The 26822-nt window shown below is 40.5% G+C and overlaps 1 protein-coding gene across 1 annotated transcript in view; it reads right to left on the reverse strand.

Moving 5' to 3' along the window:
• ETNPPL (ethanolamine-phosphate phospho-lyase) overlaps positions 1–26446 on the reverse strand; it is a 61693-nt gene extending 35247 nt beyond the window's left edge. The window contains exons 1-5 of the mRNA XM_082247586.1: positions 26304–26446; positions 12932–13050; positions 12614–12773; positions 2882–2956; positions 1707–1800 (exon numbers count right to left, since the gene is read on the reverse strand). Coding sequence (XP_082103712.1) covers positions 1707–1800; positions 2882–2956; positions 12614–12773; positions 12932–13050; positions 26304–26359 — 504 coding nt within the window. The 5' untranslated portion in view covers positions 26360–26446. The remainder of the gene's footprint in view (positions 1–1706; positions 1801–2881; positions 2957–12613; positions 12774–12931; positions 13051–26303) is intronic.
• Positions 26447–26822: the final 376 nt, after the last annotated feature.

The raw sequence follows: 26822 nt of genomic DNA on the forward strand, positions 1-26822 counted from the left end.
ACATACTATAGCGTAAACGTTTCTAATATATACAGGCGGATCAGCAACATGGTGTAATTACATTGTATGGAAAGCAAGTTTATTAAAAGTTGCATCAAAAAATGACAAAATACATAATAGCAATGACACATACATGTAATAAAATGCATTAGTTAATCGCGTGGTTGGATCATACCATGTATTATAGTGATCAAAAATTGAGAGCTGACTTGTCATAGATTATTATGATAACACAATACATTATTAAAAAATAATACATAATAGCAATGATACTGTACATACATGTAATAAAATGCATTAGTTAATGGTGCAGTTGGATCATACCATGTATTATAGTGATAAAAATTGAGAGATGACTTGTCATAAATCATGATAAAACAATACATTATTAAGAAAACAGCTGCCAAAATGTCATATGGAGAATCAAACACATGACTGTTATGGAGAAAATGCATCCTAAAAAGCTACCCAGCTTGAGCTTTTTAGGATGCATTTTCTCCACAACAGTCATTTGTTTGATTCTCCATATGACATTTTGGCAGCTGTTTTTTTAATAATGTATAGTTTTATCATTTCTGCACTGCATTGGAATTAGGCAGCTAGCACTAAAATGGTATACCCAACATAAATAATAAAAGATAAGAACAGTGCAGCGCACTAAAAAAGTCCATAAAACTAAAAATGTAAAGTCCAAAAAAGTGAGTGTCCAAAACGTAGATCTTAAATGAGATGACTATCACTTGAAGGTGCAGTATTAAACATCACTCGTGAATCACCGCCATCACCAGAAAGATTGGACACTCACCAGATAGTGTGGCTACCCTTACAGTAGCTGAAATGCCTTGAAACGTATTTACTCCAGGATCATACTGGATATCCGATGGAAGAGAGACCTCCACTGAATCACCACACCTGTATCCAACTAGGAATGAAGCAGCTCAGCCAGAGCCAGAGGTGCAATCATAGTGTAGTAAGTTTATTAAAAGCAACCATAAAAACGCTATCATACAAAAAACAAGTCACATATCACTCACAATGCTGCTGAATCGCACAGCAGCCGGGACATTAGTGCCAAAATAGTTATTCTGATGTGTTTCGTCCAAATGGACGTGGTCACAGGGGTAATACTATTAGTTTTATGGACTTTTATAGTGCCCTACATTGTTCTTATCTCAGATTACATGCAATGTCTGTGCCATGTGCATTTAGCCATACAGTTTTTATGGCTGAATTTACATTGCATTCAGACCATAATGGTACAGGACTCTTTTTTGGTCAGCACTGGAATCGGATTGCATGCTTGTTCCCACTGTGATCTGCAAACCAGTCTGGGTGTGTCATTAACTTTACATTGATTAGTTGTTTGCAGATATCAGTCTGAACCATCTGTAATTCAGGTGTGATGCGGGATTCGCAGGGTTTCCCGCATCACACCAGTGTGAACCCAGCTTGACAGTAGGTGATGGGTAACAGGGGAGGGAGTCCTGGCTTTTTGAGAGAGAAGATCCCCTTTAAGTGAACGTTCTGACTTTAAACATTCATATTCCATCAATAGGATCTCATGCTGATATATAAAATTTGAATTACACATTGATAGAGTACCCAGTAATATTAACTGTTTTAAGAGCCTATTAATGTCCTAAAAAATAGAATTATACCAATAATATAAACTACAGGATTGTTTTTAAAGAATAAAGAGTAATTACCACATGAACATATTCTTTCTTGGCTTCCTTTCCAAGTTGATGAAATTTATATGGACTTATGTCAATCAGAGACGTCACATGACCATGGTAAGCACTAAAGCAAAGAATGACAACATTACAATGGTGTATGATTAAGATGTGATAAAAACAATACTATGCCTATGATAAGAATTTACCCTTAAAGTGTTACTAAACCCACAACAGTAAAATCAGTTTTATATGCAGTGAAGCATGCTTGTTATACTCACTGTGAAACCTAAGGGGTTAATCCTCTGCAATCCTCTGCATTGTGTAAAAATGCTGTTTGATCCTGTCGTCTCTAATCCTCCCCTTCTTCCACCGTCCCCAAACTATTCCCTGATAGAACAGAGCCTTGGGGACAAGCTGAACTTGCTCAGTTTGGTGTGTATTGCTAGATATTTCTTTTTCTTGGGAGAGTGCATGTGATCAGCCACAGGGCCAATCAGCACTGTCAGAGGTCTTAAAGCCTCATAGGACAATCAGAGGAGAATGAAAACTCCTCCTACAAGCTTTAACCAGACACTGATAGAAGTCACAAGACTGCTATATACTGCTGATGAGAAAAGGTATTTAGCAGTTTATATTTACTAAAACTATTGCGTTTCCATGTTCTGTGTACTGTGGGAGACCAGATATAGTGACTGCAGGGTCTGGGTCTAGTAACACTTTATTCCCAATGTTATGTTGTTTGCCATAGCTATTTTATTCTAGAGTAATAGTGTACGCCGTGTGGTCTAAGAAAATCCATTGTTACACAAAATATTGTCATACTGTGACCCGAAGTATATAAAAGATATGGTAAATGACAAGTTCCCATGATAAAATGATGACGTCTGTTTGGTGCTTTATCTTTTTTTAGAGAACTTTGTGTCCAAGTAATACTAACTAGTATTTGCCTGTATTGTTTAACACTTACAGCATTCTTCTATACAAATATTAGGTCATTGTAGGTTTTTAATTTATTCGCTATTGACTTTGGAAATATATAAAATCATGCAAAACAAGTTCTAAATGACCATATCTTAAACTTATCTAAAACTTATATTCAAATATATTTAAAACATAGTTTTTTAATATATAATGACTACCATGACATTTAAAAGAATTTTAGACTCAAGAGTCAATGTTCTTTAGTAACATAGCGTTGAACTTACTGATCAAGGGTTATTATGTCAAAGTGGCCAGAGTACTGTCGTGCCAAGCGAAGAGCGAGGTCATTTGCCTCTGACCTGCAGGAAAGATTAAACATATGACACTTAGGACACAATTGCAGTTTATGAAAACACGCCATTATAAGTAAACTGTTAGAATAGACATATCAAATAATATGTAACTGATTTTCACTGCAGTTCTGCTGTGCAACTGTGGCTTTACATAAACCTGTGCTTTTCCCATGCAGGGCATGTAACAAGTTTACTTTAAAGCAGGCATGTCCAACCTGCGGCCCGGGGGCCGCATGCGGCCCGGAACTACAGGCAATGCGGCCCACTGCCCCCTGACACCTGACAACTTTTTTATTTATTTTTTGCTGGGGAGGAAGGAAGTCGAGTCGGGGGCACGGCCACAGCGGCTTCCAACTAACTGTTTAGTGACCTGACCTTTTTCTGGCTGCCTAAGTCATATGTGCTAGGGGTGCAACTATCCCCCCGCACATAACTGTAAATATCCCAGCATGTGCAGTGTTTCTGACTCCTACCACCATGACCACTTCAAATCACTGAAGTGGTCATGGTGGTTAGAATGTTCCTTTAATAACTCTCAGAAGAAGTAAACCTCTGTATACTGATTCCATTTCATTTGATCATCCTCTAGCTGTGTTAAATTAGTGCTGGGGTATGGGGCGCGGTGGCGCAGGAAGGGCACGGCAGCGTTTTTAGTACTTGTATATCTTAACTATAGTATATATTTTATATGCGGCCCGAGAAAATTTCTCTACACTCAATGTGGCCCAGAGAAGCCAAAAGGTTGGACACCCATGCTTTAAAGTATAGCGAACAGCAAAACTTTATTTGTTAAGATTGAATTACCATAGCAAGGGGCTAGAGTCACTGTCAGGTGTTTATTACTGCATCAATCCTTATTAGGGACATTAACTTTCTCTAATTGTCCTGTTTACCAATGTCCCCAGGAATGAAAGCGAGGGTAAATCCAAAATGTAGAGTTGCTGCCAGAACAGAAATAGAGAGGGACTTCTTTACTTGGGTACACTTGTACCCATGACAATTGACTAAGATGGCATCTCCCTCTCATTTGAAAGATATCCTCTCACTTCCTGTTGAGCCTATGGGACAGAAAGTGAAGTGAACTCTTCCTATAATGAGACACACAATGTAAAAACACACTGATAGCAGTTTTACCCTCCCCTACTTTATTCAAAATGAAAAAAAAAAAAAGTTTACTTTAATTTAGGAGTTAAAAAAAACCCTGTAATTCTGGGTATGGAGAATCATGTGACTCACTCCCATTCCTCTCATGTGACAATTCTGATTGCCCCAGTACTGCCACTTCAGGGTGGGAAGAGACTACTCAGCCCTGTGTAAGATCTAACCAGAGCAACATCCCAATGCTTCTTTTCTTGCTCCCAGCTGCTAAAAGTAGTGAGTGGCATGGATATAAAAGTAAGGTGGGTATGCGTTGCCTGGCCTTGAAGTAAACCTGTTGCTTTGCCCTTACTGGAGAAATCACAAGTTTTTCTTAAAGTGTATGTACTGGTATTCCTACTGATAGGAGGTAGGAGTGACACCTGCATTTTTGCAAGCCTTTTATGATGCCCACCCCACCCACCCATTAACCCGGTGCGAGGGCCAGTTGACACTCCTTGTATTGGACCGGTAAAAGCTTGGTGATGATTATTAGCCCTAGAAAGGGAAACACTAAGCGTTAAGTCAAGACAGAAGTCAAAGCTAGCCCAGGCACAGTAGCTAATAGGGATCTAAGGGCTTCTTGGTACATAGAAAATGAATTTAGGATTTAAAGTGGAGTTCCACCCATTTTAGTAACTTTAGATGTATGTAATCCCCTTTAAAACTACTTTTACCAATGGAAACTTTTTTTTTTTGCTAGGAAATACCTTATTTTCTTCTTTATTCATCCTCTCCTCACTTCCGGGTCCGGCCGCCGATCGGCGATTACGTCATTCGGCGATTCACAGGGGGTGCTGGGATGTATCTCATGGCCTGAAATCTCCCATTATTACACAGGAGTCCTGAGCTGTACTGTTTGTATTGAGGCCGTGCTCTGCCCCGCCTCCGCCCCACCTCCTCTCAGTGAGCGAGGACTGAAAGCATTATATCCTCACTGAGGTCACTGAGAGGAGTCAGGGTGGAGGCGGGGCAGAGCACGGCCTCAATCCAATACATACAGTACAGCTCACTGAGAGGAGGCGGGGCAGAGGCGGGGCCTCAATACAAACAGTACAGCTCAGAACTCCTGTGTAATAATGCGAGATTTCATGCCATGAGATACATCCCAGCACCCCCTGCGAATCGCCGAATGACGTAATCGCCGATTGGCGGCCGGACCCGGAAGTGAGGAGAGGATAAATAAAGAAGAAAATAAGGTATTTACTAGCAAAAAAAAAAAGTTTCCGTTGGTAAAAGTAGTTTTAAAGGGGATTACATACATCTATGTAATCCAAGTTATTAAAATGGGTGGAACTCCACTTTAACGTGGTATCTGCAGTTTGAAAATATTGTTTGTTTGGAAATTGCTAATGTTACTTGATTTTTCAGATTTTTCACTTTTTTTTTTTTTTTTAGCACAAAGCATTAGTGGGGGTTTGGGAGCCACAAATTATATATATATATATATATATTATATATATAAAAAAGGAACCAATAGTAAATCTACAGGCATTCTTATCTTTTCCTCTCTGCATAATAGAAGAACAAGTGCAAGTCCACCCTTCCTCTTAGAATTTGATTGATTGAATTTTTCCTTCCCTAGACTTGATGCCCTTTGTAACTAGTGACCGATTTACCATCTCTGCGTGTTCTTATCACGAGGAACATTATTTTACCACACTAAAATAACCATGTATCTTTACTGTTTTTTTTTTTTTTAAGTGACTGCAATATATGTTTTGTGTCTAGCATTTTATAAACTTTAGACATTACGTGGCCCTTGTAATGCATTGGATATTCCAATAGTGCAAAGTTATTTTCTCTGATTTTATCTGATAGCTACTTATCATGTTCTTTGTTCTTATATACAGTATGTATTGCAAATGTTAAACTGTTTTTAAAACCTTTTACCTATTTAACAAATACTAAGCATTGGAAATATACATATTTTTGCAGGATAAATTGAGTTGTTAAGAATAGTTGTATTTTTGCAGCATATGATACGATATATGAGATCCATTAGAAATGATGGCCATAGCCTCCCAAGGCCTATTGAACAAGTTTCATTTTGATTCCTGGGGTTTCTTTATTGGAGGGGTACATTTCACTTTAGTCTGGTGCAGCTGTATTTACTGCAATCGTCCATTTGTGTTCTTTGCACATAACTGGCTGTTCAAAGTAAACACATATACAGTGCAGCTAGCTCTCTGCTAACCTTCTGCAGTATTGGAGGAAGGTTAGTAGAGAGCTTGCTGCATTCCCAGAGAAAAAATAAATAGTGATTACCCAGAGTATTTAGCACTGACAAGTACCACCCTGACAATATACAACTATAGCAGTATGCTTGCAAATTGTTTTGGCACTGAGCAACAATAACTGATTATTTTTAAAGTTAAACTTCAGCCCAAATTTTGGTTTCCTTTTAGATGGCATGGATAAGGATTGAATGTGTCAGGTTTTTCATTGCTGTCTGTGTTCTTATTGATGAAATTTCCCAGGCATTCGTGGAGGACGTAAATATACAAGGGGAGCCACTGACATCCTGATGTCCTGGGACCCATTTACATTGGCACCTACCACCTGACCTGTGAGGTTGAGTAAGGAGGCAGGCATTCGTGGAGGATGCAAATACAAGGGGAGCCACTGACATCCTGATGTCCTGGGACCCATTTACATTGGCACCTACCACCTGCCCTGTGATGTTGAATAAGGAGGCAGGCATTCGTGGAGGACGTAAATATACAAGGGGAGCCATTGGAGGATGTAAATATACAAGGGGAGCCACTGACATCCTGATGTCCTGGGACCCATTTACATTGGCACGTACCACCTGCCCTGTGAGGTTGAATATGGAGGCAGGCATTCGTGGAGGATGCAAATACAAGGGGAGCCACTTACATCCTGATGTCCTGGGACCCATTTACATTGGCACCTACCATCTGCCCTGTGATGTTGAATAAGGAGGCAGGCATTCGTGGAGGATGTAAATATACAAGGGGAGCCATTGACATCCTGATGTCCTGGGACCCATTTACATTGGCACCTACCACCTGCCCTGTGAGGTTGAGTAAGGAGGCAGGCATTCGTGGAGGACGCAAATACAAGGGGAGCCACTGACATCCTGATGTCCTGGGACCCATTTACATTGGCACCTACCACCTACCCTGTGAGGCTGAATATGTGAGTCAAGGTGTATAGCTAAGATCGGTCACAAATACAAACCATATCTTCAGGTGATAAGACTCTCTCCCCCCTTGTGGATGTTATACCTTGGGGCTCAGAAGGGGACCTTTCTACCTTGAATAGTAATTCAATATCCAGATATTTGTACTCTCCAGTTATTTGGTGGTTCTATGGTGATTTATCCTATATATACACACTATTTGATGGTGACCGCCCCTGCCTTAGATAGTCCCGACGCCCGCCCTAGGACATGGTATGCTGTGCCCCTGACTTCATGGGAACAACAGTCTTTAAGGTCTCTTTGGCCCTGAGGAAGCCTTGGTGCGAAACGCATTGGCTTACTGGGGACCTATAGACTGTGCTCAACAGAGACCACTGTTACCCACTTGGTATATTGTATCAGAGTTCCCACAGGGAGCATGTTCTTACATATGCTTTTATATATGGTTACATGTAAACTCTCTTTTATTTTTGCGATTCAATAAATAGGTTTTTAATATGAAAATATGTTGGCTCTATTTGTGACCATCTCTTCCACATTGGCCCTTTAAAATCCCACTATGTTTTAGATTGTTTTTTGATGAAATTTCCCCTCACGTTCTATGTACATAACAGGCACAGGTACTGGTAAAGGTATGTTTACTTTAACATACATAGAGTAGCGGTCTTCTCTTTGACCACTGGTATATGTAGTTCAACGAAGAGCCTTGCCCATTTATTAGCTGGATCTCAGCTGGCAAGTAGCACTTTTAGGCTACATTCACACCAGCCTTCTGTGTTTGGTTTATTTAAATGAAGGGGAAATTCTCTGGGAAGTATACATTTTATGGTTCCTAGATCACTTTCCCCTGCATAATGTACTTGTGTTTACATGTACCTATCTTTAAATGTACTTGCGTTTACAAGCTTAGAGCATCTAATCTGCCCCTTGGATGCACAGAAGTCAATCTTCTCTAAACACGGCTATAGTGAGCATACCTAAACACAGGAAAACACACACAGGGGAATTCAGAAAACACTCTTCGGAATTCCATGTGACAAATGTCAGTGCAGGCAGTACTTGGATTTTAAAAACAAAAAAGCACCTTGATTTCTACATTAACGAAACAGGCAGCAGGGATTTTGGAATCTGGAGCCTGACATATTAAAGGGTCATAGTGGCAGAAAAGTGTCAGTAGGGATTTATTAAATTCCATGGACAGTGTGAATTATACCATTTAAAATCATTGCATGCATTTAAAGTATATGTGTTTAGAAATGACCTATAAAAAAACACATGTAAATGAATGTATATTGTTTCCAGTGTACTTGTAAATTAGGCTTTAAATATTTTTGTTATATTTGTTAGGCCCCTGTCACACAAGATGTCCTTTTGTCCGTTTTTCATCCATCTGTTGACGAATGAAAAACGGACATCAATGCATCTCAATGAAAAAACGGATGTAAATGGATGATCATTCATTTACATCAGTATACTTCCGCATCCATATTTTTTTTAAACTGATCAAAGCTCTATTTGGGTCCTTTCACACGGGCTTTCTGATCAGGTCATGCTATGAGGAAGGCGAAACGCGTCAGATTCTGTCATGTTGTCACCGCTATCCATGTTGGAATAAAGCATTTCACTTGGAAGAAGACTTTTCGTGTGCCGGCTTTATTCATATAACATTTCTGATCAGGTCTGCCTGTCAATTTTTTCAGGCGGACCTGATCGGATGCTCCATGCACCCCTATGGGGCAGCGGATGTCAGTGGTGACATCGCCACTAACACCCGCTGCTATCCAATCCGATCCTGTCCGTGAAATCCAGACGAATGGAAACCCTATTTTCCATCCGTCTGGAGGATCGGATGAAAACGGACAGGCGGTCTGTTTTCATCCGATCTCTCATAGAGGAGAGCGGGGATCTGACAGGTCTGTCTCTGCACAGTGAGCAGAGATGGACCTGTCATCCGCCTGCTCAGCGGGAATCGGTGGATCGATCCCCGCTGAGCAAAACAGAGTCTGCCGGGCCGAAAGCCTATGTGAAAGGACCCTCTTTTCTTCCGTTTAAAAAAACGGATCGGACGGAAAACAGATGTAAACTGATAAATGGTAATTTTTTCATTCATTTTTGCATTGGTAGTGTATGTAAAAAAAAAATGCTGAAAAACGGATGAATACTTCATCTAGTTTGACGTGACTGAACTGATGAAATGAACGGTCCGCATGTGTGAAAGGGGCCTTGACTCATATATAATGATTAATGCTTAGAATTTTGACTGTTTGTGCCATGTTTGTTCTGCCTCATTTTACAGGCATAAGACATAAGGCATAATAGTAAAGCACATGAACCCATAGCAACTGATCATCAGTGACTCTGAAAGCTGTAGCGTAAGAAGGGGTTTTTCAGCTTTTTTGCAGTAGCGTTTTTCAGCTTTTTTTAGCTGTAGCATTTTTTAGGTTTTTTGAGCAAAACTATACTCCCACAAAAGCTTGTGGCTCAAAAACATTGACAAACGCCAAATAGCTGCAGGGTTTTTAAGCTTTTATCAGATTTAGAGCGTTTTTACAGCTGTTGTTTTTGGCATCATATGTTTTTTCCTACAGCCAGTAACCCCCCAGCATGTTATCATATTTGTGCAGGCACACATAAGCTGTTATCAGCAGTTTTTGGCAGGGGCGTTTTCTGGCTGGAAAAAAACCCAGAACTAGTGGGTTGTGGGCTGTAAAAACGCTCTAACTCTGATAAAAGCTTAAAAACACAAGAGCTATTCAGCATTTATCAAAGTTTTTGTGCCATAAGCATTTGTGTGAGTATAGTTTTACTAAAATGCGCTACAGCTAAAAAAACGCAGAAAAACGCTACTGTAAAATGCTGAAAAACTCCTTATACAGCTACAGCTTTCTAATGAAGTTTTGATAACGTCCAGTGTGCATGAGGGCTCTTTCACACATGCGGACCGTTCAGATCCGCCTGTCCGTTTTTTGGTGGATCTAAACGGTCCCCCCATGCATCCCTATGGGGCATCGGATGTCAGCAGAGACATGTCCGCTCACATCCGATCCGTCAAATCTGGACGGATGGAAACCCTATTTTGCATCTGTCCAGCGGATGGGATCGGACAAGAACGGACCGACGGTCCATTCCCATCCGATTCCCCCATTTAGATGTATGGGGAACTGACAGCTGTGTCTCCGCACACAGTGCGGAGAACTGCTGTCATCCTCCTGCTCAGCGGGGAATCGGCGGATCAATCCCCCTCTGAGATAAACTGAGTCCTTCCGACGGACGGGCTGTGTGAAAGAGCCCTTAGGCCAAATAATTTCATTAGCGCAGGTATAGGGTTCTGCTACTTTCACACCTATATATGTGTATGTGTATAAATACACATATGTGTGTGTATATATACCCCTACACAGAAGTTCAGATGTTACGTCTGCCTCCAAAGACGCCCAAAAAATGCCCAAAAAAACGCCTGCAACAAAAACGCCCAGGTGTGTTGTTGCAGGTGTTTTTTTTGGGCATTTTTTGGGCGTCTTTGGAGGCAGGCATAACATCTAAACTTCTGTATAGGGGTATATATACACACACACATATATGTATTTATACACATACACATATATAGGTGTGATAGGAGCGAAGCCCTATGCCTGCAAATAATTTCATTAGCGCAGGCATAGGGTTCTGCTACTTTCACACCTATATATGTGTATGTGTATAAATACATATATGTGTGTGTGTGTATATATACCTCTACAGAGAAGTTCAGATGTTATGTCTGCCTCCAAAGACGCCCAAAAAAACGCCTGCAACAAAAACGCCCAGGTGTGTTGTTGCAGGCGGTTTTTTTTTTGCCATTTTTTGGGCGTCTTTGGAGGCAGGCATAACATCTGAACTTCTGTATAGGGGTATATATACACACACACACATATATGTATTTATACACATACACACATAGGTGTGATAGGAGCGAAGCCCTATGCCTGCAAATAATTTCATTAGCGCAGGCATAGGGTTCTGCTACTTTCACACCTATATATGTGTATGTGTATATATACTTCCACAGAAGTTCAGATGTCATGTCTGCCTCCAAAGACATCCACAAAAAAGCCCAATAAACGCCTGCAACAAAAACAGCCAGGTGTGAAAGTAGCGAAGCCACTATCCTACTCTACTGCAATTCTAAGACAAACAATCTTTTTTCTATGGTGGTCACCCTGACATGGAAGGGTTTGGTCACCCTGCCATAGCAGTCAGAGTCAGTTAACCCTACACTACACTACAGTCACCCTGACAGTTAACACTTTCCCTACAGAAACTAGATTATTAAATCTAACTATAGTGGAAAATAGTACCCTAACTACACTAGATATCCCTTTCCTCACACTAATAATTGCTAAATGACACTTTTGAAGCAGGAGTAACAAAACTGCTTCCACTCTATTCCACATCCCTGTATTACAATGCTAGAGATTTGGCGGGGCTATCTTATATACTGGGGGGCGTATTCACTACTGATTGGCCTCTGGACCCCCTAGTCACTCCAATCAAATTCCTAGCATCCTCCGGCCCCCTCAATTGGCTTTTACTGATGGTTCTGGTCCAATCACGGGCTTTTAAAGCCCAGTTCCTGTCCCATTGCATTTTGGTCGGTTCTGGTAGCCAAATTCCGAACTTTTTCAGCAAAAAGTTCGGAATTCGGCTGAATTTCGAACAGTCAATGTTCGGGTCGAACCGATGGTCGACCCGAACCGTTCGATCATCCCTAGTAATGGGATACACAACATTACACATAACTAATGGTTTTCCATCCCCAAAAAAAGAAAAATTATACTTCAGCTTTAAATATCTTTTTTGACAGTTCCATTTGAATCTATTTTGACAGCCTTAAAGTGGAGCTCTGACCAAAAGGGGGAGCTCCGCTTGTTCGCCCCCTCCCCCCCCTGCACTACCACATTTGGCACCTTTTGTGGGGAGGGAGGGGGCAGGTACCCACTCCCACTTCCTGGTAAGATCACCGCACAGCGATCTGCATCATGCCCGGCCCCTCCATCCCCCTGCTGCTTTCTGGGACCTGTGTGTGCCCCAGAAGATGACGGGACCATTCAGAAAGCGCAGGCTTCACTGCTGGTTTACCTTACTTGCAATGCCAGCACCTGCACCCGAAGCCGATGGATGAATTGGCTTGAGGTGCTGACATCGTGGGATCCCTGGACAGGTAAGTGTCCATATATGAAACGCTAGCCTCTACAGAATTTGTAGCTGATGACTTTAAATGTTTTCTTTTTTTTTACAGGCTGGAACTCCTTTTTAATATATATTTAAAAAAAAAATAATAATCTAATGGTACATAATCAATGAGAAAAAGATAGACATACCCAGAATTAACAAAGTAGCAAACTGACAGCTTCTCAGGCAGGGTGGCAGTCAGACGTTCAGCGAACTGGACAAGGTTGTCATGTAAGAACCTGGAGTTGGTGTTTAATACCTCCATCTGCTTCACTGCAGCCTTTGTCACCTCTGGATGACTATGCCCAACTGGAAGAAAAGAATACATTATTCATAGGTTTGCTTTGCCAAAACCCACAATGATCCAATAAGATCATACAAAGAGCCTCTTACATTTGTGTTATACAATCTATTATACATATGTGTATATTGACTTACTCTCTCTTATATTTTATTGATGGACTTACCATGAGCCACATTATTTATGCAGTCGAGGTATCTTGCGCCTTTTTCATCAAACATGTACTGTCCCTTCGCACGTACAATCTTTATTGGATCTTCTGCAAAAAAAACTTTGCACGATGGTCTGAAAAGGAATAGAGAAATAGTAGAACTGTGAGTGAACTGTATTTATGTATTTTAGAATTGTAAGGTAGTATTTATATTGCTGGCTTTGAAGGTGGAATTTAACTAGTGGGTTATTTTTTCGGTGCTGGGAGATCAACAGAGTAGTTCTCTGTGCAGGGCTTTCCCTGCTGAAAAGGAATAATCTGTGTTCCTTAAATGTACCCAACAGTATGCTATCCCTAACAATAAAGTGCACCCTAGCATTAAACCCTTCCCTTACCTCAAACCTTGACCCAACTCCTTACACAAACCACAACTTTGACCCCTTTCGCCAACACATAACACTAAGGCTAACCGTGAAAGATAACGTTTGACCTTCCCTAACAATTAACCCTCACTTACAGCTTAACTCTTATACAAAAAGCCTCATTTAAATATATCCCTCAATAGCCACAAAAGATTAAAAACATTTTATGTGAACTAAATAAACTCAGCTATTACCTTATGTAAATAACAGTGACATTGCCACCATCTTGCACCTAACCTGTGCAAAGAGCAGAGTTGTGGAAGGAGCCTAGCAGATGCATCCATTACAGTCTGCCTGCAGAAAACTACAGGAGGGGGGCGAATACAAGACTAATTAGCATGCACAATGAGAGATAGTTGAAGTAACTAGTCTTGATAACAGGAAGCTCTTGTAAAAAAGAAAACAGTTTGTGCTGGATTACTGCTAAAACAGAAAAAAATACATAAAGCACACTGACATACAAGTAAGCTTACATATAACTCTTGTGTTTAGCCAATATTTGCTTATCCAGGAGGTTAACCTAAACCTTCCCAAAATTAAAAACATATTCCCTAAGCAAAGAGAAGTACAGCCAAAGCTTGTTTGGCTGTACTTCTCCTATGGATCACAGAAGTGCAGTTCGTTTTGCATTCCTGTAAACCATTTTCAGCTGGTAAATGATAGTTGAGCTCTGAGAACTGAGTGATTGGCGGTGTTCGATTGTTCATTGCTCAGTCTTAAGCCCCGTACACACAATCAGATTATCGAACGATCTGTCGTCCGTTTTTTGTGGCATGCGTGTCTGATGTGGAAAGTGAAGAGGTTATTTTCATACGAATTTTCCCGTAGGACAGAATTCTACTTCAGAAGTGATGTCATGTGCTGGATTGTTTTGTATGTGTTCTTTCGTCTCTGAGCATACCTAGTATTTTTTTCAGTGGAAATCTGTACTAATGAGACGAAAATCAGACGTTGTTTTGACGGACGACAAAAATTATATAGTGAAAAATTATAGGTGCGCTAATAATGGTTCAACAGTGCACAAAATATATATACAATAAATAGTGCAAATTAATAAAATACAATTTATAAATATATAAATAAGGGACCAAAGTCCAAAAAGTGAGAAAGTCCACTATGTACAATGACACCACCTACCATTTATAGTCAGATCACTTTCTGCCTTCAACTTTTATACCTTTGGTAAGGAGGGAAGCTAAATGGTGGTGGGACTTTTCATCACAGAGCACCGGATTCAGCACCTTTAATCCAATTTGATTTTCAGCACTTGGTGGAAAATTATTATTGGACTTTATTTTGGATTTACCATTGGGATTTGTTTCACCTTATACACTACACACATAGGTGGTGTCATTGTACATAGTGGAATTTCTCACTTTTTGGACTTTGGTCCCTTATTTATATATTTATGAATTGTATTTTATTAATTTGCACTATTTATTGTATATATATATTTTGTGCACTGTTGAACCATTATTAGCGCACCTATAATTTTTCACTAATTTAACACTATACACAGTTCAGGTAGCAGCTTTGAGTTGTCAGCGCACCCCACATTATCACCTGACAAAAATTATATAGCCTGCACATCAGGATTTTGTCGGACGAAAAGTTGGAGTCGGTTGTCCAAAGCACCATACTAACAATCCGAAAATCGGCAGATCGGTCGTTGGACGAAATTTCCCTACAGATTTTCTTATCGTGTGTACGGGCCTTAAGAGCTGGCGGGGACAGATGCAGCATCGGAGTCATGCTGGATCCACCTAGTTAAGTAGGATTCTAAAAAAAAATAAAAAAATAAAAAAAAACATTCCTTTACTTCTCTTTTAAGGAAGCCTGAGATAAACAGGTAAGTATTCTGACCAGCAATAGGGGGCCCCTGACTCCCCTATCAGTAAAAACCAAATAGTCACCAAGGCAAAAATCAGCTGAATTTTGATCCAACTATGGCCAGCTTTAGAGTCAATCCTAAAAGTTGCACTCTGTATTAAGGAAGTACAGCCAAAGCTTGTTTGTGGATCACAGGAGTGCAGTTCATTTTGCATTCCTGTAACCCATTTTCAGCAGAGAGTGGACTGAAGTCTACTCTCTGCTGACGTCACAGAGCGGGTCCAGGCTTCGGCGTCATCATGACCACGGAGTCCCGATCCGCCTAAATGCCTGGACCGCCATCCGGCTCAGCCTCTCAGTGAACCGCTGAGAGCCTGAGCCGGCCGCTGCCGCCCCCTCCACAGCCCAGCACTCCAATGAGTGAGGAGAGGGCAGAGCAGGGAGCTGTGACTGACAGACAGCAGCTCCCTGCTCATGGAGCTGTCAGAATCGATTGGCAGTTTTCAATCGCTCGGTCTCAGTGTTAGAGGCGCTGGGAGACAGATGCAACATTGGACCGATGCTGCATCCACCTAGGTAAGTATGAATCTAAAAAAAAAAAAAAAAAAAAAAAAAAAAAAAAAACATCTCTTTCTTTTAAAATAAAAAAATAAAAAAAAACTTTACATTTAATTGGACTAAGTGAAAAAAACATGCCCTTGGTTAATCAGCCCCAGTCCTAAAAAGGAGGTTATATCAATAAAAAAAGATGGCCGCACACTGCAGTTAAATGAATGCTTGTCAAAATTCTTTATTTGTCATCGTGCCAGACAGATGTAACAGGACAAGGTTGACGCGTTTCAAACAAACATATCGTGCTTGTTAACAACCAACAAGCATGATAGGTTTCTGTGAAACGCATCAACCTTGTTCCTTGTTAACAACCAACAAGCATGATAGGTTTCTGTGAAACGCATCAACCTTGTTCTGTTACATCTGTCTGGCACAGCGACAAATAAATAATTTTTACAAGCATTCATCTAGCTGAAGTGTGCGGACATCTTCTTTCTCAATATATCTGCTATCAGCAGTGGTGAGCCGGGGGGAGCACCTGCAGCAATGCGCTGAATCTTTGTTTGCCTGAGCGGTGTGTACATTGTTGTTTGGAATAGAAAGGATGTTGCCCAGCCAGATTTTAGTCGGAGTAAAAAACAGCATAAAAAAATCTGTATAAAAAACAAAGTCTCTAAACCGTAAGTTACTCATAGCAGAGAACCCCTTTATGATTAGGAGCACAAAAAGGGAGCTGTCAGATAAAAGGAGGTGTCAGATAAAAGCACATTCTCTCCAATGTTTCTCCTGCCCTACAGTCAGTATGACAGTAGCGAGCAGAAAAAAATGTATCCTAGCACAAAGAACTGTTGTTCTCCAGGCCAACGGAGTGTGCTATATCTTTGACTCAGATGGCAGTGTTTTTAAAACGTAATATACAGTAATGTATGATATTACAGCCAGTATTAACCACTTGCCGGCCGCCAGCCGCAGATAAACTGCGGAAGGCTGGCTAAGCTGCGTCGTACCTGTATGGCGGTTCGCGGGAGCGCTCCTGGAGGCGCGCACCTGCCCCCATTAGAAAATGGGGAAGCTGATTCATGGGGCCGGCGGCCACGATTGCCAGCGGGCACCCGCGATCGCTCCCTGCTGAGAGAGAACGACAGTCTGCTGTTGTAAACACAGCAGACCGTTGTTCTCTCTGGAATGAACACAGAGTGCCTGTGATCCTCCCATTTACGGTCACAGATCTCTGTGCTGATTTCACAAGTCCCTCCCCCCATGCAGATAGAACTCCACTCACACTTAACACTTTGATCACCCCTGGATTAACACTTACAGTGTCATTACAGTAACAGTGACAGTAACAGTGCATATTTTTAGCACTGATTACTGTAGTAATGTCACTGGTCCCCCCAAAAGTGTCAAAAATGTAAGTTAGTGGTCCGATCTGTCCACCGCAATGTTGCAGTCCCGCTAAAAATCGCAGATCGCCACCATTACTAGTAAAAATAAATAAATAAAAATGACATAAATCTTTCCCCTAGTTTGTAGACACGATAACAATTGTGCAAACCAACCAAAATACGCTTATTGCGATTTTTTTTAACCAAAAATGTAGCAGAATACAAATTGGCCTAAAAGGATGAAAAAATTTGTTTTGGGAATGTTATATAGCAGAAAGTGAAAAATATTTTATTTTTTTCAGAATTTTTTTTTTCTTTATAGCGCAAAACATAAAAATCGCACAGGTGATCAAATACCAACAAAAGAAAGCTCTATTTGTGGGAAAAAAGGACATAAAACTTATTAGGGTACAGCGCCGCACGACCACGCAATTGTCAGTTAAACTAACGCAGTGCCATATTGCAAAAAATGGCCTTGTCATTAAGGGGGCAAAAACCTTCCGGTCCAGAAGTGGTTAAGGACAACTTTGAACTGCTAGCAGTGCTAGAAACCTAGAGACACAAACAACAGAACTTGAAACCTGAACACTAGCAATAGTCCCAGTGTTACTAACTAACAGAGATCAGTGACAAGGAGGTTTGAAGTAAGAGTGCTACTTGATAACACACTCATTCACACTCATTCATTAGATATGAGTAAATAATGAAACCAAAATCCAGTTTACAAGGGTTGTGAATTTGTGGCCTACTAGCTACACTTGTAGTAGTAACACAAATTGGTGCTTCAAGAACACAGCTTACCAGGCACTTCAACACCACTCTCTTCCCTAGGAAGTGGTATTGGAATGCAAAGGGACCTATCTGCAAATAACTTGCCAGTGGGTGAAAGATAAACTTTATTAGAGACAAAAATTCTAATAAATATTCCTTGGTGTCTTTTGATAGGTCTCTTCTTCATAGGCCTCTCTTCCATAGGTCTCGTCTATGAAAAATCACAGTGCGAATTATATCATAGTAGTACTAAACAAACTTTTGGATGCTTGGAGATTCCGCTGATTTTAATTCTTGAAATTCTAGAAAGGTGGGCTAATCAGGGGTGTGACTGTCAGGAGGCTAGCTTAGCCAGTGGCTCTCATGGAAGGGGATGAAACCATGAAAGGCTGGATTGTCCATGTCAAAAACTTGTTGCCTCAGGTGGCATCCACCCCGACACAATCCTGGGGCCAATTTGTTAATCCCTTATCCTATGATTAGAATTCATTAAGCTGAAAAAGCTCCTCCCACCTAATGTTATTCATATAATTAAAGAGAAACCTTTGCTCTGTCCATGCGAAAATCAATCGGTTTACTTTAATGTGTAAGAGGTGCTTACTGTCCTTTTTAGGGTAGTCTCCAGCCAGTCTGGGCTTGACTTGTGAAATATACCTTAGGGCGATAGATTGTGAGAGCAGACACACAGTATACTGGCCGCCAACCACTTTATGCAGGATAATGTGACCTTCTATTTGGGTAACTGTTATGCCATTAGTTAGATTTTGTAAACAGTTGTTAAGTAAGCCATTCAAAAAAAGAAGCACCGTCTGGGACATTGCGTTTTTTGGGTGAACTCAGATTTGTAATATGCCTAGTCTGTGTAAGGATTAGTATACCCTGAAGGGCCTGAAGTATGACTTGGGCAGGAGACCAGTATGAGTCACTGGTGGCCATTTGTATGTAAGATGGTTTGGAGTTCCCCAGCAGGTGCGACTAATCGGCACCCCAAACCCTTGATGGTACATGGATTTCAGGAGGCCCCCCGGTGTGGAACCTGGTAAAGAACCCACAACTAGGTCCTCTTACAATCCCCCCCCTTCCCACTACTTACCACGTAGCTCCATTCACCCACTGGGGTGCAGATACTGTAAAATAATACCTGCGTAAACTCCTTCATGACAGTTGTGATGCTTTGTACTTGACAGTGCAACACACTGCACTGCTTTGTGTTAGAAAGGGGACAGAGTCACATGATCCCTATACCTGGAAGACAGTTTTGTTTTGTCCCAGGCAGTCTAATGGAATGTTGGGGAAGTTAAAGGAAGGTGAGTATCTGCAGGGGTGTGGATGGGCACTATGTGAACCTATTGACTTACATTGGGAAGAAATGCAGCTTAAATGCAAAAAGCCCATGTACAAGATCTCTTTCCAAGAAATAAATGGGACTAACCAAGTTTTTTGCAGGGACCCACAACAGCAACCACTAAAAAAGTTACAGCAACCTGTTTAACAGGTCACAATCAGGTTCCTGTTAGTAAGCCTGTAATTAGAGATAATTGGGGGGGGGGGGGTTTATGTGATGGAGAAACCATTTTGAAACAAGGTGGATTAAAACTCGTCTGCTACTACTAATCTTAGAGAGTAACCTATACATCTCTGATTACTAGATTTCTAACTTGTTTGGGTATTCTATTTCTCTTTTACATTGCTCCTTAAAACCTAACACACTCCCTTACTATTTGTGTATAAAATGACGGTGTCTGGGCTATTCTTTTCATCTTACCAGGTGACTGAAAAAAACTGCATTCTCCATTCTGTCTAGTATTTCAGAACAAAATACTTTTTACTATTTAGGAAAAGGCAGCAGAAATATCTGCTGCAGGTCCTCATAACGCAGATGATTTAGGAATGGCTTTCATGCAGTACCTGGGTAGCTTCATAAAGGTGACCCAACTTTACAGGGGAAAAGATCATAAAAAAAATGCCAGAAGGAGTACTGTGATTCCTTTAAGAGGTAATAAGCACCTGTAAGTGCTATACCTGCATATGACTTAGTTTGCATGTAACACGTCAAAATATAACTTATAACAAACAAAATAATTTTTCCCAGCACATTTACCAGCTAGCCAGGAAAAAAATAAAAAAAATAATATATATATATATATATATATATATATATATATATATTATATACTACCTAACAATTAGCATTAAAAACAGATCGTTGAGCAGCATTGGCAAATATATGTGGAAGCCGCGCTGCTTCATCACAGACCCTCTGTGTTGTGCGGTCCTAACTCGAATCCAGTTGTGCCTAACTTAATTTCATTGTGGGCCGCATCAGCAGTATGGTGGCCCTCAAAGGACTGGTTGTATCCAAGGTGAGCTATGTACAGAGTGCAGAGTTCAGGAGTGCATTATTTACAGACAGCAGAGTTCAGGGGTGCGCTATGTACAGGATGCATGGTTGCACTATGTACATAGTTCAGGGGTGTGCTGTGTGCAGAGTGCAAGGTGTGCAACCCCAACCCTCCCCAAAGCTTACTTGCATCTCTCTCCTCTACCTGACCCAGCACTAGTACCTCCCTGTGTAGGCCCCCTTGCAGGGAGATTGCTCTCTGTCTCTGGAAATCTGTGCCCAACGTGCCCTGCCATGAGTACATGCAGGGATGTGGTAGAGTAAAAGCTGTCCATGTGTTCTGTGTTCACAAGAGACAACAGTGGGAGTGGTTTGCTGGAGGTGGCGGAATAGAGTTCTGACTGCAAAACTGGGTGCGAGGGCCTATGAGAGTCTCAATATTATAGCAATGGATACGTTAAGGGCAGGTATGCCTGGAGGCAGCCCATTCCATTTTAAAGACGCAGGAACACACTAGTAGCCCAGAAAAGCACAATGGCAGCTGAAGGCTTCCAATGTGTCCCCACGCCAATTCCAGCAAGCTTAACATAGATGACGACCACCCCAATTTATAACCAATGGTGCACAGTTATTACCAAAGCAGACTATGTTTCTTTGGGGCTCCGGAGAAGGGAAGACTGGTGCATGACATTCTTCTCTGCTATGAAGCTACATTTCACCATGTTAGGTGGGGATCTTGGGATAAATTTGAGCGGCACTGAAAGTGAACTTAGGGAGATTTCAAAGTACGTAGGACCCGAGAGAATGCTTCCATTTTCTCCACGGTTTGATCCTTAATGTGCTTCTTTCTCATGAGCACTTAATAAAGAAAGCAATCGCAGCAAGGAAACATTTTGCACAAGAAAGTGCCCTATAGTGTTTACCGTGCATTTCAGTTCAGTGACTCTTAGTGTTCCTTTACTTCTTCCACTACGGTGTCTTACTGCTTTAAACAGGCTGGAGAGGACAGCCCAGCTGATGTAAGGATGTAAGGAAGGGGTGTAAGGGCCTCAGCAGAGAGACTGTAACAGAAAAGCTTGTTTTCATGCTAGTAGGGATAAATGAGGGAGTGACACGCAGGCATTGTAAAAATGAGTGCAATGTGTGAGCTTCAGCCTAAATGATAAACAATTGGCTGGCAGAAAAGATCACTACTTCCATGGCCAGAGGAGATCTGCATAGCGTTGTTAGCAGAGAGCTGCAGTTTTTCCACTTGAAGACATTTGTATAATTTAAAGGCAATCTAAAATAATTTGGCAATTTCTCTGAAATGTACAAAAATATGAACTTGATGGACTGATGTGTGATGGTACTTCTGTTGGGCTTTCTAATAATCCTTAGGACATTGCCAAATTTTCTTCAGCATGTGAAAGATGTCAATACTTTCCTAATGCACTTCAAATTCAAAATCATTCTTTGCCCAGCTTTTATCAATGACATTGCACAGAACATGATTTTCTTTGAATATATAATACGATCACACAGATTGCCAGCAAGGAAATGGTACCTACATTTCTACAAATTCTTTTGTCTGGAGCAAATTGTACAATTTATTTGAATCAATATTGGTAAGGCACTGGATCAGAAAAGTGATTTTCGTATTACTCAAACTTAAGTTATATACAGTATATAGGTAATTATAAAACAACAGTTAGAAATCTGATGTAAAATGCTATACCCTTATGTCAAGTTAAATAAACAGGAACTGTCATTGCCGATTTGTTCTGGAAGGTGTATGTTCCACAGCCCCCATATCCTAACTTCAGTATTTTTGATTCATTGTCCTAGAACAAACATGCACCTTAGGTATCCCAGCATCTAACCAACTTCTAACTAAATCATTCCTACTCCTGGGAAGTGAATTACAAAGTAATGTATGAAGAATAAATGACAGCTATGGAACATGTGTCCTTAAAACCAATATAACTACCCTGACAGGTTCCCAAAAAGTGTAAAAGGATTTATATCTTAGCATCAGTCAGAAACAATCATATGGTGCAAATTTCCAGCAACCAAGCAAAACTGAAATTAGATTTTGGTGGAGTTTCTTTTTAGCCCACGCCTCAAACTCTCACACAATCGCGTGCAATGGTGGCTAGTCACAAAACTACTGTGAACGTCAAGCCAGAAGTTTGCTATTATGGAATACTTTGCAGATGCATATCTCTCCGCATATGTGCTGTATCATAGGATCTGAGCTGTCTAGCTTGTGGGTAATGTTAGTGTTACTAAAGAACTGTTCTCCTTAGGCCGGCCATACAAGGAGAAAATTTCTTTTGGTTGCAGGTAAGAAATGTATTTGATTACCCTATCAACACGGATAGTTCTGACAGGGGAATCCCACCTGCCGAGCCATTGTCTTCTCCCAGCAGGGGGGGGGGGGGGGAGCCGTCCCCGCTGGGAGGGGAGAACACAGGGATCATCGCCAGCGGCTACAGCAGTCACTAGCGATAATTGCAAGAGAATCCGGCAGGCTGGTTGTAGCCAAATCGATAGATTGATCAACTTGGAACATTCAGCCTGCCCTTTGACGCTGAACCAGCCGAGATTTGAACCGTGTATGGCTGCCCTTACCTATTGGGCATATATATTTTGGTTAGGAGATCAAGATTGTGCAGGTAGAACCCAATTTTTCACTTATTGGGAACTAAGAAGTTTGGTTGAAACCTGGTGAAGAGTAGGATGTGGGTCGGCTTCACCACAACCCAACCATGGGTTCAAAGGGAATCCTGAGGGTTTAATACTCATGGCTCTGGCAAATTTATGTGCATATTTACCTGTGTAAACTTTTTACGATATAATGCACACATTTACTGCACCCCTAAACCCATATTAAAAAAAAAGTTAGGCATACACCAGTTAGGCCTATTATCCCTGATTAAAATTTTCCTGCTGCTAGCCAATTTTACACTGCTGTTTCACTTGCATTCTGTTAATAATTAAAGAATATGTAAACCCAATATTTCATATTCCTGATATGTGCCTGCTGTACCATGCACTTGAAAAAGTCCCCTGTTCTCTTTGTGTTGCTTCCTTTGTGTGAAAACCCAGGTGTCCTTGCCAGTCCCACTGCTTTTCTATTAAAAATGGACCACACTAAACAGGAGAACACACAGTGGTCAGATCCCTAGCTGTGCTGGAAACTCTGCCTGCTCTCCTCCAATGATCAGACTTGTCCTGACACACTATCCCTGCACAGCCTTTCACTTGGAATATCAGTGTACTGCTGTTTCTTTTCCCCCAGCTTTTGTGCAGCTGAAAACAAAGGGTACGCAATTACTTATAAAAAAAGGGGAAATAAAGTATTTATAATGTTTTTTTTATATATCTATGCACAAATGTTTTGCCTTTCATTTCTATTTCGAACTGAATGGGTTGTTTTACCAGGTGAGGGGTTAAAATCATTTTAACGAGAGTTTGAAACTGGCCAGCACCAGGGTGTTTTTTTTATAAATGAGAACAGAGATAGCTTCAGCAAACTACTGACCTATTTCTAGCTGCTGGTCAAAGTGGGCCTATTATAATTTAATGAAAAAGCATACGTCGCTACCAAAACAACCTGAAAATAAAAACCTCTTTCAAACTGAACTTATTCAGATTGGGGGTGCTGCTGCTGTATGTAAGTCAAGCCATCTGTAAAAGAAACAGTCAATTTGACATGGCATATGTGCTGCCAGTGTATGCTGACACTGAGACTGTCTATGAACATTGAACTTATGTAAAACCACATATGGTTTCCAAGGCTTCCCCCATGCATTTTATTTAATGGATTTGTGTCCTATCAGTGTTGCCCTCAAAGCCATATGAAAGACTCTCCCTCTGCTGTATGGTATTTAAAAAAAAAAAAAAAAAAACATTTCAAGGTTGCACTCCAACATACACTAGGAGAACGTAAAGAGATGGAGACTGGGTTCTGGAGCCAATGAAGAATTTATTGTAGAGAGTATAAACTTTTTTCCACAGGCTCTTTGGAGTTTTTTTTATAGTGAATGAGAGAAAAATTGGACCATTTACTGGATTTGCACAGTCCCTGGCTGATCAGCCTGCAGGATTTCGGGTGCATATCAAGGCTGTGACCTTGGAACTTAGGAGTTATTTTCTGCCTTACTGATATGCATGTGTGGGTTACTTTCTGCATGAAACGTATTGTTACACTTTTGCATCAATCTCCCTTCCCTCCATTGCACATTTAACTTGCCAGCCAATGAGATCTTTATGCAAAAAAAAAAAAAGTTTTCTACTAAAACAATAGTAGAAACTTGGAACCATTTACAGTAGTAGAATCAACAAAAAGAACTAACCGTAAGCCTGGGATAAGCCAAAAATCTATGTTACGTCAAAGCTTTTGAAAGACCTGGCCACATACAGTACATGAACAGCAAATACCAAATATTAAGTAAGATGGACATTTTGGGGATATATCAATCTTTGTCCAATATCATCTAACACATTTTATATGTTAGAACTCACATCTGTTGATTGCCATGAAATAGGACTGTTCTTTAAAATGAACTTGGTAAAGTAAGAGCAAAACAAACTCAGTGAACTTTGCCTGTCCCTCCTTGGTTTGAGACATTACATGTGTTGATCGCTATGAATGCTGCATTTGCTTTAAAGTAAACTTGGTAGACAGAGTGAAATGAACCCAGTGAACTGTGCCGTTATAGGAAATGCCTTAACTCTGCTTGGTCTGCGAGAACTTGCAAAACTCTCTATCCTGCAGATGTTGCAGCTGTGCTAAAACATTAACCATTTCGGTGTACAGCCTAATAAAGAGGGCAGATGTTACTTTTAGCTCTTTGTAGGGGAATGTGCTGGCAACTTCCTAGAAGTTGAGGATGAAATATTCAAAGATGTTTTTAGCAACCACAGTATGAAATTATTGCACAGCAACACCAGGCAACTAAATGTCTGTCAACTATACATTGTTTAGAGTTACTAACTGAAGTGTTGCAGAAAATCTCCTATGGATGTAGAATATATGGGGGGTATTCTTTTATCTATGGAAGTCTTTCTCTATGTTTTTAACGTGGAGGAACCCTTGAAATATCTTTCTGGTCTTGGAGATCCCCTGTTAATATTTACTATTTCTCCAGCTCATTGTACATTCATCTGATGGTCGTAAGAAGAATGCTCCTAATGCCTTGTACACACAATGAGATTACCGGACTAATGATTTTCCTTTTGTATTTTTTTTGCATGATAGTCTCCATACCAAAAAACAAAGAGGTCACTGAGGTTACCAAAAAATTCTCGCATGGAAGAATAAAAAATTCTGAAGTGATGGAATGTATTTGTATTGTACTTTCGGGTGAAACTTGTACTGATTAAACAAAAATCAAACGATCTGGTATTGTACGAGAAAAGTTTTCATATTTGTCCCTTCGGGTAATTTCGGTTGAAAGCTGTATGCTAACGATCAGATTATCGTACGATCGCTTCGAAAGAGGTATTTTTTGTACAGTTATCCTGTGTACTAGGCTTTATATTGGTGGTCAGTCGGAAAAATCCCCCCCTTACAGATAGCTAAAAAGATCATTGTTATCAGTGGTTATTTAGAGACAGAAATTGCTCCTTGCTCAGGGAACCCCAACAAATTCAGGAGGGCCCTAGGGTTCCCTGGAACCCTGTTAAAAAGACTGACCTAGGGCAAGCTGAAGACCAGTTTGTGACCAACAAAAGCATTATAAAAAGACACATTTTAGAAAAAAAGTCTAGTTCTTCCACAAATATAGAAACTGCAGAAACGTCTTAACTTTTTATCCTACCCTGAGGGTAAAAATGTCCCTCTGCATATGGAAGTTGGCATAGACACATGCTAAATGAATGACATCTATATACCATATGGTATATTACAAAAGTGGATACAATGCTACAATTATGCTTAATAAATAAAAAAAAAAAAAGTGTATGTGAATATATATATATATCTATATATATATATATATATATATTTATATATATATATATATATACATACTTTTTTATATGCTCTACATTAATTTATTAAAAATAATACAGTCTCAAAGGTGAGAAATGCTTCTTACCCTATGTGTTTTTTCCTCATCTCCATAGTTTTCTCCTTGGTGTATGGCTCACACATGTCTGCTGTCAGCCTTCCCTTGGCACACAAGTACAGATCAGCTGGCTTGTCTGGCTGTGAGGTCTGAGTGCTCCTCTAGCCTTATTCCCTTACTCTATTTATAAGCCTGCTGTGTTTCCTAAGGACACTGCCTCCTACACTCCCCTTTCACGCCTCTGGCTGACATTAACCCTTCCAACGAATGACAGGGAATAAATAGTTAACTTCTGGCCTCTAGGGGTTTTCCTTAACCGGAGAAAACTGTCAAACATTTCCTGACAGAACATGAATAAAACTTTGGTGGTTTACCAGCTGTACATATTGCATCTTCATGCCAGCACTGTCCTCATGGTTAATGTGACACATAGAAGGTTAATGTTATTTGTTAATGATGACAATTTGGATTATTGTGTGTTTTCACTCCGATAACAAAAAAGTAACTCATTCTTCTGGATTATATGCTTGCACTTCAATGGTAAGTATT

The sequence above is a fragment of the Pelophylax lessonae genome (genome assembly GCF_965119305.1).
Source record: "Pelophylax lessonae genome assembly, chromosome: 1".
Lineage (NCBI taxonomy): Eukaryota > Metazoa > Chordata > Amphibia > Anura > Ranidae > Pelophylax > Pelophylax lessonae.